This window comes from Porites lutea, chromosome 4, assembly GCF_958299795.1.
Source record: "Porites lutea chromosome 4, jaPorLute2.1, whole genome shotgun sequence".
In the NCBI taxonomy this organism is placed as follows: domain Eukaryota; kingdom Metazoa; phylum Cnidaria; class Anthozoa; order Scleractinia; family Poritidae; genus Porites; species Porites lutea.
In genome coordinates, this window is record NC_133204.1 from 10,187,995 (window position 1) to 10,201,939 (window position 13,945).

Sequence of the window (13,945 nt, forward strand, 5' to 3'; positions counted from 1 at the left end):
ATCCCACAATCAAACTACAGTTACAAATTTTTCTATGCCACCCTCGACAGTGGAAATATTGACAAATACGTGAAGTGAAGCCTCACTTTCGCGTAGACGATCTGGTCCAACATGGCGGCCGCAAACGAGAATCAAGGCTTGGAAGACTTCCTAGAAAACGAGGGCACACCGGCTGGAGCTCTGGTTCTTACTGCGTTGATGACAACAGCAACGCAACCGCTTACATGTGTTAGACTGTTGATGCAGGTAGTTTTCTATGTTCTATGAGGAATGTTCAATAGTGCTTTCGATTTATCTTCATTCACTTCAATGTACCGGCTTGCAATTTGGAAATGCTGAGTTAAAGTCAAAGAGACATGAAGTCCTCGTATGTGACCTTTGAAATTCTGATAACGTTTATTTTTGGTTGAGCAATTGTGATGGGCTATTTACTATGCAGATTTTTGGTGCACAAAGTGAAAACATATGCATCAATCAATTTCAGCTGCGTTTGGGTCTAGATCCCCATCCCAAAAATACTAAAGTACCCCGATAACATTCACCCTCTATTCCTTAAATCTTCTTTTGCCTCATAAAATAGGCTAAAACAATGTGCTGAGTTTGTGATTAGCTGTATGTCAATGTTAGAGGGTTAGATGGGAGGATCACAGTTTTAAGGAAGCTTCCCATTTCCTTTCTTTGTGTTTCAATTCAAGGTTGGTCATGAGCCAATTCCCCCAGCTCCATCAAGAACATTTTTAGGAACAAAAGTGCTAAGATTACCAAGTTTCTTTCAGTATGGTAAGTTGTGCAAGACTGCAAAGAGTCTTTTGAGACATCCTGCTAATGAGTTATGGTTCAGGTATCAAATGCCTACTGGAGTAGGGTTACCAAACCAATAGACTTGGTGTAGAAGTGGGAGGGGGGGGGGAGTGGAGGGGGGTTGAAGGGCACACAAAAATTGGTAAGACGATGTGCATTGCCTTTCTCCGCTTGACTGAAATTATATTGAATACAGTAGAAGCTCTGGTAAGCAGACACCCTCAGAACGTGAAAAAGTTCTCCGTAAATGCAGCTGGCCACTTACAAGTTTGGTTTTCTGGTCCTTTGTAGCCATTTGAGGTGTAAGGGTTAGATGGCCACTTAGAGGAGCTTGGTCAGCTACAAATAAAAATTGGGATTGCAAAAACTTTTTTGTTAGTGTTTGGCTATACTTTTTTTCTAACCTGAGTATCAGGCTTTCTTGTCAGGGGCGGATCCAGAATTTTTCTTGGAACTGACTGGTGACTTAAACAACTTTTAAAAGTGAATACGAAGAAGGCTTTTGATTAGGCAATAACATAATGTTAACTTGCTGAGAATACACAGCATGCATATCTGCATATTTTGCAGAATACCAGTTGTATTGGAAAGCCGCAGATCATCTCCAGGGGGGGGGGGGGGATGTGTGTATCCCCTGCACCCTCCCCCTATTTCTGCCCCTGCTTGGCCTGGTACTCAGGTTACTTTTGTTCTGACAATGTTGAAATTTAGACACAGGCATAATATTCAAGTGGTTCTTTGAAGTGAAACTACTTGTGTATATGTGAAATGTTAGTACATTGAAACTGATGTGAATTCATCGTGAAGAAGGGCAATTTGAATTTTGAATATTAAAATACTAGATTCAAAGGAGACTGAGATTTCATTTTGGGTGTCGCTTATGGGAGATTAAAAGCCAAAATCAGACTCGTATACCCCAAGAGTGTCTGTGGCCCCTTACGGGAAATATGTAACAATACGTAGTTTTCATGGGAGTTGAAATGGGGTTTTGTAAGTATAGCTGTCCACTTACAAGTGTGTCTCCTAGAAGAGCTTCCACTGTACTGCATTCATGCAGACTAACAACTGGTTTATATTTTATTTTTATTAGTTGTTTTGATTTATATTATAATAGCAAATCACATCAAGAAGTTGGATGGATGGAGTGGATTGTACCGAGGATTACTGCCAAGAGTTTACTCATCTATGATTGGAACTCTTGTAAACCATACTGTTTTACAGGTACGAAAGCACCCAGGAAGATGGTCAACTCCCCTGGTGACAACATCATTTGCATCATAGAGTTACATATATCTACCTTCATGTAGAGTCAGTAAAAAAAAAATGACTGAAACATAACAGGCACCAACTCAAGGTGTGCATCATTGAAATGCTCATTGTATAGGGGGGTTAAACTAGTTACAGTGGCCTGGGAAAATCAAAGCTAAGAAATCAAAAGAATCAGATTTCGTCGTGTTAAATATTAAGAAATGAATAGCAGTCTGCAGATTGTTCTGCCAAAGTGGTTTCATTTGATTTGTAACACCATACTTACTTACTTACTTACACGGATTTAAAAGTTAGAGTGACTAGTAGTTTTACCCTTAAACTGGTCTAAAACCCTAAAAAATAATGTTTCATGTTTTACTTTCCACTGAATTTCATTTCTGGGTTCAAAATCTTCTAGACCCAAAACAGACTGCTTTATGCCTAAAGATATATATGCAGTAAGGTGTCTTGACTACTTTGGCCTTGTCACATATATATACCTGCCAACTTTTTCGGAGTCAAATGCGTGAGATTTTCTCCTTGTCATGACCGGGATTTCAGAAAACGTTCCAGCAACTTCCAATGATTTTCTGAGGACTTCCAAACGTTGCTGAAAATGTTCGAAGATGTTCCTACAACCTCTTAGCACTTCCAAAGCTCTTTAAAAACAACAATGTTAGTGTGTTTTGATTTCATTAGAACACAAAGTCATCATTCCTCGCCTTTTTGGAATATTTTCGTGGAAATTGAAATGAATTTTTGTTATTAATCATGTGAGAACAATGTTTGTCCAGACTTGTGAGTCAGGTGGGAGGAATTGTCCTTGATGTCTAAGATCTATGTCTTTTGTCTGCAGGCATGAGACTCACCCATAATTCATGAGAGTTGGCAGGTATACATACACAGACATGAGAAAATATTGTGTCACGGTTCAACCCGCTGTAAAATGTTGACAATAGTAGTTTGCAAACCTTGTTCACAGCTGTTTATTTTTTTTTTTCAAGTAACAACCCTTTTTTGCAAAGCGTAATTTATTTTTGTATTATTACTGTTATTGTTTGTGCTCACCAGGCCATATCTACGAAAGGCAACACACTCGTTCCCATTGTAAATCGAGAAAACAAGGTTTGTTTCCTTTTTAATGGTCAACACCTTGGTAATTACTTTTATAGTTAAGGTATTTACTTTAAGGTAAGATTTGTCAATTCGATTTTTAAATATCATTAATTTTGTGGGAGTGTTCTTAGTACTCTGCCACTCAAGTCAACTCAAGTTATAGTTTAATTCATTGAAAAATTCAGGGGGGATACTCTCAACTATTGTTTTTTCTGGCCCCAGTGCGGATAGAGCCAAAGGACTTTTTCGATTTTGAAAGTTTGGTCACAAAAGAGAGACTCTCTCCTCCACAGAGGCTCCCGTTTGGTATTCTTTTCTCCCTGTCTCCAGGCTCTCTACGAAAAACACAGAGGTCTCTGCGGAGGGGAGAGGAAGAGAAACAGAATGTTTTAGGGGCATGGTCTAACAATCAGATTATTTGGGGTTGACTTTGTTCAGGCTCAATTTCAATCCTTTTACATTTGGGTGCCACATCATGGGTCAGAGTGAGAGCAGTCTTCTTAAAGCTGACTGACATCAGCATTAATTATTTTTTATTGCACAGTATGCATATAGGGTTCACAAGTACATTAAAAAATATTGTTAAACCTTTTGTCCGTTACTTTCTACTATGGGTCTTGAAAACTAACTTTAAAATACCATGCAGCAGTAAGGATGGAAACCAGAGTTCTCAATTTAGGATTTGAAGTAGGTGTCTGTCCCGCCTTAAGTGGTCGTCTGTCACGGACTGGGGCCAAAAACTAGGAAGGGAAAAGCAGCAAATAGAATGCAAAGTAAGTGGCTACAAGTTCCACAGTAGGCGATGATCAATTGCCAGGTGCTGGCTTCTATTGGGAACCCTGTATAAACCAGTACTGTACTTTATAAACCAACTCTAGGGAAATTGTTTTGGCAAAAAACTCATCATCGTCAGGGAGTTTTTGAGAAATAAATTTTATTGAGGCCTCTCTTAAACCACCCCACCTCTTCATAACGATAATACTTGAGCGTTTTTCTTGTGACATACTTTTTGTTTCTTTGTTTCTTCAATTTTTAGACCAAACAGGAAGAGTTAAAAGAGTTTGCTCAAGAGGTGAGTCATCTGCATCAAAACTCTTTATCCCCTTATTCTGGCAATTTTTTGATAAAAGTTTCCAGTGAAAATGTTTAAAATATTGTGATTGCATTATTGAGTACATTGGAACCTTGATAAAACGAACCCCTACATGTATGTAACAAGTCCTTGGTACTGATATTATTAAGCATCCCTTTAGTTGTACTTGAGTCCCCTGCTCTTGCCCCTGGGTATCAGAAAGGCGTATAGTGGGTTTGAGAGTATGCTTAGTGGAAAGTGATGCATACAGTTGCGTTAAAATTTCATGTCTCAGGCAGGGCTGTCATGTAAGACTGAAGATCACAATTTGGGGATTTCCCCGAGCTAGTTACTTTCATGGGAAACAAAATGTAAACAGAATCAAATGAAATTCCTAACTGTTCAATTCCCTACGTAATGAATAAATTGCTCAGAGTTTGTACAGGTCATGGAAACCTGGAAAGCCATGGAATGTAAGAAATTCATTTTCCAGGACTGGAAAGTCATGAAATTTAAATGTTGGTCCTTGAAAGTCATGGAAAATTAAAGTTTTGTTTGGTAAAGTTAGTTACCGCAGATAACAAGGCAAGGACAATGGAAGATAAAGAGGAGTAATGCATGTCGTGTGTACTGTTTAATTATTAAACAGTACACACAACATGCATTTTGGTTGACACCAGAGTTTATGTCTGTTAAACTGTTAAGGTCAAAAAATACCCTAAAACAAGGAAAGTTTTTAAAATTTTTGAAACTGACAGCTAAACTTAAGGTCATGGAAAACTCAAAAAGGTCATGAAAAAAGTCATGGAATTTGTAGAGCTGAAAAGAGTATGAACCCTAATTGCAATACCTGGCAACTTGAAATCTTAGTGATAGTCTTGCCAGCGCCGTGCCTTGTACCAGTAAATTATTCAACTCATGGCTATGTTGCATGTCAAAATTAGATTCAGGTTAAAATATTTAAACAGAATCCACAACGATTCACTAAGCAACAGATCCACAAAGATCAGCTCAAAAATGCCAGTGTGAGATGCAACGTAAGTCACAAGATAAGCAAAAGGCGCCTGCGGTCACCCCTCAGGTCATGTACGCTGGAGGAGGAGACCGCTTGCAATTTAACTTTGCCTAAATTACATTTAGCCACATTTATAATTTGAAACCCTAGTTTGATTCTCAATTTCCTTTGTCTCCTAGCCCTAACTATTATTGAGTTAGGACTAGGGGACAAAGGAAATTGATATAATCAATTGACGTTTAAAAAAGTTAAATTTAATTTTTACCTGTAACATCTATCTTGGTGTCAATTATTTACTTTAGTTTGGTGGTGCTTTTTTCTGGTAAAATGATTTTACCAGAAAAAAGCACCACAATTAAGGGAAAGACCTAAATGTTTATTTTTCTTGTCAGTAGCAACTTATTTTTTGCATTTGCATTTTTCAGACTTGTATGCAGGTAGTAGCAAAAAGCAGTGCTCTCATAATCAGTCATCCATTTTATGGTAAGTCTCTTTGTTTTAACTTCAGAACTCATGGCTCTCTTTTAATCCAAAACTTTACAAGGTACCTTTCAATATTATCTGTGTTTTTTACTTTCAGTTATCTCCGTTCGGATGATGGTCCAGTTTGTTGGAAAGGAGACAATTTATAGGTCAGCTGTTTTGAATCAGTTTTTACATAAAAAAATTTTATATTTTGCTCAGAAAAAACCAAACCTCCATTTCATGGTCAATTCAACATCCAGCCATTATGTACTCTTAGGACACTGACCGATATTTCATAGTTACAGTATTGTGCAATGAATTATATGATATTATTATATAGACACGAGTGTTTTACTGAAAAATATACCACTCATAAAATTCATAAAAACTACATCCAGGACCTGAGTGGTTTATTTTCCATAATCTCACACATGAGTTTATCGATGATGTAATTTTGGTAATTTCCCTCTATTATTAATATTTATTGATATCATTTTGTCTATCTAATAAAAAAAATATTACCCGGTGGCTTGAAGATATGAATTTTATTTTCTTGTGGCAAAAACAATATTTTGCTCACTCACTGCACTCGTTAGTAAAATATTGTTTTGCCACTCGAAAATAAAATTCATATCTTTGGGCCACCGGGTAATATCCTCTATTTATATTGTTGTGTCATGACCAATCAAATAAGTGATCAGGACATGAAGGCAAACTACAAACAACAACCTATTTACCATTGCTGCTTAAAGTTTATAAGCGGGTTAAGCATAATTATCCAGGTGAAGATAGGCCTGAATAGGACTGTTGTTGACAGTGACTGACATTTCAAGAGACTGTGTGGAATAATGATTGGGTCTATCCTGTTGACATAACATTCCAGAAATAATTTTGGCATTTTTAGTTTTCTTAGTTTGATGGCAAATGATAAATGTTTTATGAAATGCTAAAAACTGAAATTATTGATAGAGTACTAAATGTTAGAGCACTCCCCAAAATAACTGTTGTCCATTACATTCTTATTTTCAGTGGTCTGCGTACCTCTATTAGAGAAATTTACAACAATGAAGGCATTGCTGGATTCTTTAGGTAAGAACTATGTCTCAATATATTATTCATCTCTTTCTGAAAAAATCTAATTTCTTTTTGTAAAATCCTCAGAAATAAGTACCCTAGCACTAAGCAAAAGTTTTGAGGAGAGAGGTTTCATTTGAATGGTAAACCCATAGAATTCTGTCCACAGATTTAAGTCTTAGAGTAACAAGTAATCAAGCCATTACTTCATCTGGGTGTAAAAGGGTACTTAAGAATTGCACATAGGTATATAATATTATTTTTTCAATTTTTGTTATTGCCTTCCAACTCATTACACTGATCAACAGCATTGTGTCACATGGTTCCCTAAATCATCTTGTTCACCGGTCAACTTACATCTAAAATAGTTTCTCTGTGTAGTGGATAGGGTTCACAAAGTTAGTTTTACACAAGAAGAAAGTTCAAAGAGGGAGAAAAGGCCTTAAGTCTTTGTCAATCTTTGTTTAAATCTTTTTTGTTTTTTAATCAAGTGCCTAAAACAATGTTTTTACTCATGAATCACAGCACCTTCAGTAGTTAGCTTATTTTTTAAAAATACTGGTAGTTTATGCTTGTTTAGTGACAACAACCTTTTCTTCATCCACTCTTCCTCTTTAAAGTGGTATCATTCCTCGTCTCATTGGAGAGATCCTTTCCTTGTTGTTATTTCGTGGAGCATGCTTCTTGGTTAGCAAGTACGCTATTGACAGTGAGGTATGGACTTATAATAAAAAACAACTGATCTGAATGTTGGAAATGTAAGCCTGCCTTATGACTACCCTTGACTGTCAGTTTGAGAACTCTTCATGGTTTTTTTATGACATTCAATAGAGCAGAAAGAATCCCAATTTCACAGGCAAAAGTTATGTGTTGGATGTGCCATCATTGGACTCTCACCCGACCTATCTCCGACCCCCACCCCTCTCCAGAACCCCCATCACCAACTACCACCCATCTCATTCCAGTCAGGGAATTTTGGTGACTAACTGGTCTTGTCAAAAACACCCTCTTGATCTAAAATAACTATACAGTCGAATCCCGATAACTCGAACCTTCAAGGGAAATAGAAAACAGTTTGAGTTATTGGGAGTTTGAGTTATCGAGGGTAAAATTATATAGAAAATGATCTGAAGGGAAATGAAAATTGCTTCGAGTTAGCGGGAGGTTCGAGTTATAGAGGGTTCGAGTTAACGGGAGTCGACTGTACTAGTCTAACTCAGTCTAACCCATTACAGACAGTTGGCAGAAAAATTTCACATAAGACAGTAAACGACAGTTGGCAGACAGCTGGCCAACAGTTTTTTGGGAAGCTGTTCTTCACTTTTTTCTAATAAGGCCCTTTTAGGGTTAAATTCTGACAAGCAACATGGCCTTGAAACAGCGACATAAGACAGATGGAATGGCGACAAACAACATGAAGATGGGTTGACTGGGACAGCGTCAGGGAAAATCACAAAATTAATACAATAGTAAAATAATGACAACAACATGGCCTCCTATTCAATACGTGAAATGTCTGAACATAAAATTCAGACAAGGGCCGCACATACCCCCCCCCCCTCCCGCCGCTAAGAAGGCCTCATTTATTAATGGTATTGGCACTCATCTATTAACTCGTCATGATACTCTCCTTGTAGTTATTATCATCAACTGATTTTAGAAAAATTACTGTTATTCAGTGTATTGTCTTCGTTTATTTACACAGTAATATTATTTCTGATTTTAAACTAAAGGTTAGTAGAAGAAAAGAAGTACAGGTTTACACCAATGGCCTTTTTCAGGTAAGTTTTGGTAATATATTTTTTCTTTAGTTAATAATTACAATGAATTAACTAAAGAAAAATGCATTCAACAGAGAACTCAAGACAATTGTGATGAGACGGTAGGTCAGCTCAGGGCAGCCTCTAAAAAGACCTAAAAATTCCTGTCTATTTGGCCGGGACAAAAATTAAATAATACATTAAAAATATTAATATTTGCTGTAGCTGCCCCAAAACTGTGCAAAAATCTCCCATTAAATTTAAGATTGCATGAGCAACTTGGTTGTCATTTTTAAGAATCTTTTTAAAACCTACCTTTTTAAAAATTGGCATTTAACTTGTAATTAATTTCCTCTAAATTTTAACCTTTGAATTTTTATTATAGTTTTATTGTAAAGTAAGATGAGCAAATAGTGATAATGACACTATATAAAATAATGTCTTATCATCTTCTTCTTCTTCTTCTTCTTATTATTATTATTATTATTAATACAAGCCAAGATTAGCTGTAGACCATTATTTTCCAGTGAATAAAGGTAATTTTTCCTCACCTATAATATTTTTGAGAATGAACACAAAAACAATACAGTGAAAACCAATAATGTATTAATATATTTTTCCTTTTTTGTGTTAAACATGCATGTTTTCCTAAATCTCTAATGATAATTTTTAATTGAAGTATGTTGCCGGAGTGGTCACATATCCATTTACACTGGTGTCAAACATGATGATCGTCAACCATGTTGGGTTAGTCTTGCTGTTATCTTTATTTTTATTTAAGTGTGACCATAGAGTTCAGCTGTAATCAATATTAAACCTTCAATGCACTTAACATTTTCATGAGGCCAAATTTAAGTACAGTGGTCACATTGTCTTCATATGGGGTAACTTTGGAGAACAAAATAATCCACACCCCTCCCCTCTCCCCTTCATTCAAAGTTGGAGTGATGGTTGTTTTCTAAATTGAACAGTGCCACAACATCACATGGAGGGGATTGGGGAGGGAAGGCTTTGTTTTCCCCTTTTGAAGTTGGCAAAATGTCAGAGAGGCGCAAAGGGCAAAGGGTCTCAAGTTATTTTGTCACTGATTGTTGATAACCATAGTAAAAACTACATTTGTACATTCAAGGAGTTTACTGAGAAGGGAGCAGCTGTCAAGTTTTCAATAATTATTTCCTGTAAAAGGTTTTACAGTGTGGGTAAATGGCTGAAAGAAAAGTTTGACCCAGGGCTGTTGTTAAGGGCTGAGGGCCCAGGACTTTCCTTGGCCAAGTTTGAACTACCTACTTTTCATGTAGAAATATCTGAAAACTGACAATGCAAGAACAGTAAAATTAATAAGCCTATTTTTCCTGTTTCCCCAGCTAGTTCATTAAATGTTGGAGGTGGTAAAATTTTAAGCATGGCATGCTGGTAATGACAGCATGAAATCAAGCCATGCTTGGTATAAAAGGAGGAGATATATATATTTGGGAAATGAATTAATGATAAATCAAAACAATAAGTCATGTGGTATCAGATCTGATAATGGTATTGTTCTTTTTTGATGGTTTAGACTTGCCGCAGGTGAACTCCCTGCAATGCCTGTGTTTTCTGGATGGACAGACTGTTTTAAACATCTCAGGAAAACGGTAATGGTCAGGATTTTGAGTGTGAAGAGTATGCTAAGATCTTAGGTTTGCAGATATCTAGCGATCTTACGTGGAATAACCACATATCCAATAATATTGTTCGTGTGATGAGGCGCTTTCCATGACTGGGCTAGTCCCCTTACACAGGTGCCATGAGTTCTTAAGTGACAATCTTTTTAATTACATCCTGTGTAATCCTTCGCACAAGCTGTACAGATTCCTCCCTTCTAAGAACAAGTGCGAGGTCAATATCTATCTATCTATCTTATGACTGCATTACATGTGTGATTTCAGAATTAAAGAATAATACTTGCAAAGTATAAAATAGTTATTTAAAACTGCACAATGTGCATGGTTATTTTTTGAGATGTCATCTTCAAAAAAACCATGCCTTTTACTCAGTTAATTACAGCTGATTTCAGTGCTGTGTATACACCCTGATTTTTAGACATGATTTGACCGTCATGATTCGACCGAGAGGTTACCAAGCAGTACAGTATCCTACAGGAATCAAAGCACACAATCTGAAAGTTACTTTAGTGATAGCTTGAATGTTTCTCTTGTAATTCAGAAAAAGAGGACTGTGATCCATAAATTTGTTGTTTTTTTTTTCAGACAACAGCCTATCATACAAGTCACGCAATCTGATCGTAATACATGTTATCGGGCGTGTGGACGTCACGATTAATAAGTTTTTCGGCTCCTTTCTTAACTGTTTTTGGGCTTCTACCTTGATCTTTAAAGAAATATCATACTTTACCCTTTTTCAATAAAAACAAATGTTGCTTTCTTTTTTGTATGGTTTTCTTTATTTGTGCTCACTAGGGTCATAGGTCGAGGACCGAACATTGTGATATTTTTCAACGGTCGACAAACTTTCAAACTCTCCAGCAAAATCTTTCACAACGGCAGACTGATCAATTTATCTGTTGATTTCTTCTGCAAAACGTCAAGTTTTCCTGTAGTTTTTTAACCATGCGGAAGCTAAGTAAGGACGAAAAAGTACCAACTTGAAGAAATATAAATTTGCCTCCCTGTTAACTAAATTTGTATCACTGTTACATGTAAATTGCGGGTGGTATTCACAACGGCAAAATACCGAAACCTTGTCATACGAAAGAAGACAAACGATAAACCATCGGACTATTTCGCTTTTCGCCGTATTGATAATGTTTCGTCCATTATGAAATCGCCTACACAAATACATTCGAACTCGGCAATCGAAATCCAGGTTTATCACCTGATCATATGTTATCATAATTTCTGTATCATGTCGCCGCTTTCCAGGCAACAAAGCTTTCCTCTTCAGGTAAAACGCATTTGTCGGGATTCTAGCTTCGTTACACTTATGTCCTTTAGTGCTAAGCTTTCCCTGCTAGCTAGATTTTTCTCTCACTGTTTCGGATCCCACGGCAGAACTCTCAATTATTTTTGCAACCGTTTACGGTTTACGTACTGCCAAGCGATACGTCACGTGATTAGTGTCGAATCATGACAGGTCGAATCATGACCGTCGAATCATGTCTGAAAATCCGGGTGTATACATAGCAATGAAATCAGCTGTAAGGTAAATGCATGGTCATTGCTAACCAAGATCTTACAATTTTATTTTTTATTTGAAAGGAAGAAAAAACACTATGATTCGAAACAAGTTTACATTTACAAGTGACTTCATAGTAAAAAATAATGATCTTCTCTATTCCAGGGTAACTTGTGGCGAGGATCCAGCATGTTCCGACGGACTGTTCGCCAAGTAAAAGGGAACTAGTGATCAAGCAACAAACACAGTTTTTCAAAGCCTGTGAAGTCTTACTTCTTTCAATATTCTTATCTGAAGATGTGTTGGCTGGCAAGTGCTGACACAGAAAAAAAAGTTCCATCCAAGCCAGGCCCCAGTTGTTCAAAAGCCTTCCAACTGGCCCTGGTTGTTCAAAAGTTGGATAGCACTATCCACAAGATAAATTGCTATCCAGCTGATAAGTAGTAGGAAGACCAATTATTGCATTATCCGCTGGATAGTGATTTATCCATTGGATAGCGCTATCCACTTTTTGAACAACTGGAGCCAGATAAAAAACTGCTTTCCACCCTGGCCATGGAAATAATAATTTGTCTGGTGGATACCGCCATCCATCTGGGAGCTTAACATTATTTTATAACCTTGTTGTAGTGCCATTTTTTCTCTTATCACATCCTAATAAAGTATTAATTTAAAGGATTAATTTCTGTCCCTCAGAGCACGGCCGTCAACAAGATTGCTAGCTGCTAGGTATTATTATGCAATTAGTAGGCAGGGAATTAAATGGCTAGTAAGTTCTTTGCCTCTATGTAGTTTACTTTTATTTCCTATGAAAGTAGCCAGTGGTCATGCTTTGAAGATCAATTGATGAAAATAAATCATTAATTTGGCCAGATGACCTTAACTAGCATCTGGTGGCTTGATTTACTGGTAACTTCACCTTTAAGTCTTTTGATGTAACTTCACACTTCAGTGCACTCAGACCCACCTCCAGCTGGCTTCCCTAGGGAATTTATAGCCGCGCAGAGATCACCCCAATGCATGGCCAAGATCAAAAGTCAATAATTTTGATTCATGAAACGCAAAATTGTTGTTCGTGAACTCGTGACAAGACCAAGACCCCCCCTCGGCTTTTAGTATCTGGTTTGCATCAGTCCTTAGAGACAGTCCTGCAGTGTCAATTCATTTTTCAAGCAAGGTTGCCATTGTGAGCACAGTCAACTCCCTTTATAGCAGACACTGTTGGGACCTTGAGTTAGTGTCCTTCTTAGTGAGAGTCCGTAATAGCGGGAGTTTATTTCAGTCAAACATCTGTAATTTGTTTTTGCCCGTGATTTAGCTGCTGTCCTTATTATTAGGGTGTCCATTATAGCTGGGTGTCCGCAAGGCAAGAGTTGACTGTACAAGGGATGAAGAAAAAAAAGTAAATGAAAAAAAAAACTTTGTAAGGGGATGGGGGATTCTTATATTTCACAGACTATTGTTGGGCTTTTAAAAGGCACGTCAATAAATTATGAGTAAAATACAGTTGGTGCTTTTGCTAATTTTCAGAGGAAGGAATCATTGACCTTTTTAGAATTCTTTTTACCAGTTCAGTGTATGATATTATTGGAAAAGTTTACAGTTAAGTGTGGCAGAAAGGATATTTTTGTAATTCTTAACAGGCTTCCTCCTTGAAATATTTGCATTAAAACGCAATTTCAACTGTAATTTGGTTCATATTTTCCATCATTTTTGACACTCCTCACACATGATAAACATTAGTGTACAACCATTTATGGTCTTTGGTGTCCAAGCTAAGAAGACATACTGAAGCAGGTCGATCTCTTAACCGGAGTCCTTGGGCTCCATATTCTCCAACTGAACCCTAATAGACAGACAAGTGACCAACAAAAAACCCACAGACTCTTCAGTAGGTATAAAATTGAGAACTATCAACAAACTATATAGATGTATGAAGTTTGGGACCTTATACTACTACATGAGAAATTTCTGCAATTTGATTGGTTTAGAGCAGTGGTATTTCAGCTTAATTTGAAATACCTACATGTGAAAATTACAGACCTTTTGCAGGTAGTAGTATAAACAAATAATAGCATGATTTGTATGTGAAATTTGGCATAAATACCACTCGTGATATTTCAAAATTGTCTCAAATTTCACTCGCCTAACGGCTCGTGAAATTACATATAACAATTTTGAAATATCACGCGTGGTATTTATGCCAAATATCACTACAAATCA

The 13,945-nt window shown here is 36.9% G+C and overlaps 1 protein-coding gene across 1 annotated transcript; it reads left to right on the forward strand.

The window, feature by feature from the left end:
- Positions 1 to 80: 80 nt before the first annotated feature.
- On the forward strand, positions 81 to 13,411 carry LOC140935771 (mitochondrial carrier homolog 2-like). Its single transcript, XM_073385336.1, has 13 exons — positions 81 to 246; positions 696 to 780; positions 1,916 to 2,022; positions 3,121 to 3,174; positions 4,202 to 4,237; positions 5,678 to 5,735; positions 5,833 to 5,884; positions 6,747 to 6,806; positions 7,412 to 7,505; positions 8,525 to 8,572; positions 9,231 to 9,298; positions 10,107 to 10,182; positions 11,888 to 13,411. Exons 1-13 carry the CDS (start codon positions 112 to 114, stop codon positions 11,948 to 11,950), a joined length of 936 nt encoding a protein of 311 aa, XP_073241437.1. The 5' UTR covers positions 81 to 111; the 3' UTR covers positions 11,951 to 13,411.
- Positions 13,412 to 13,945: the final 534 nt, after the last annotated feature.

Bases quoted from the DNA above. Each gene is read 5' to 3' on its own strand.
- LOC140935771 (XM_073385336.1), top strand. From the start codon at position 112: ATGGCGGCCGCAAACGAGAATCAAGGCTTGGAAGACTTCCTAGAAAAC. The intron at 7,506-8,524 runs GTATGGACTTAT...TTTAAACTAAAG, and splicing joins AGTACGCTATTGACAGTGAG to GTTAGTAGAAGAAAAGAAGT. The intron at 8,573-9,230 runs GTAAGTTTTGGT...TTTTAATTGAAG, and splicing joins ACACCAATGGCCTTTTTCAG to TATGTTGCCGGAGTGGTCAC.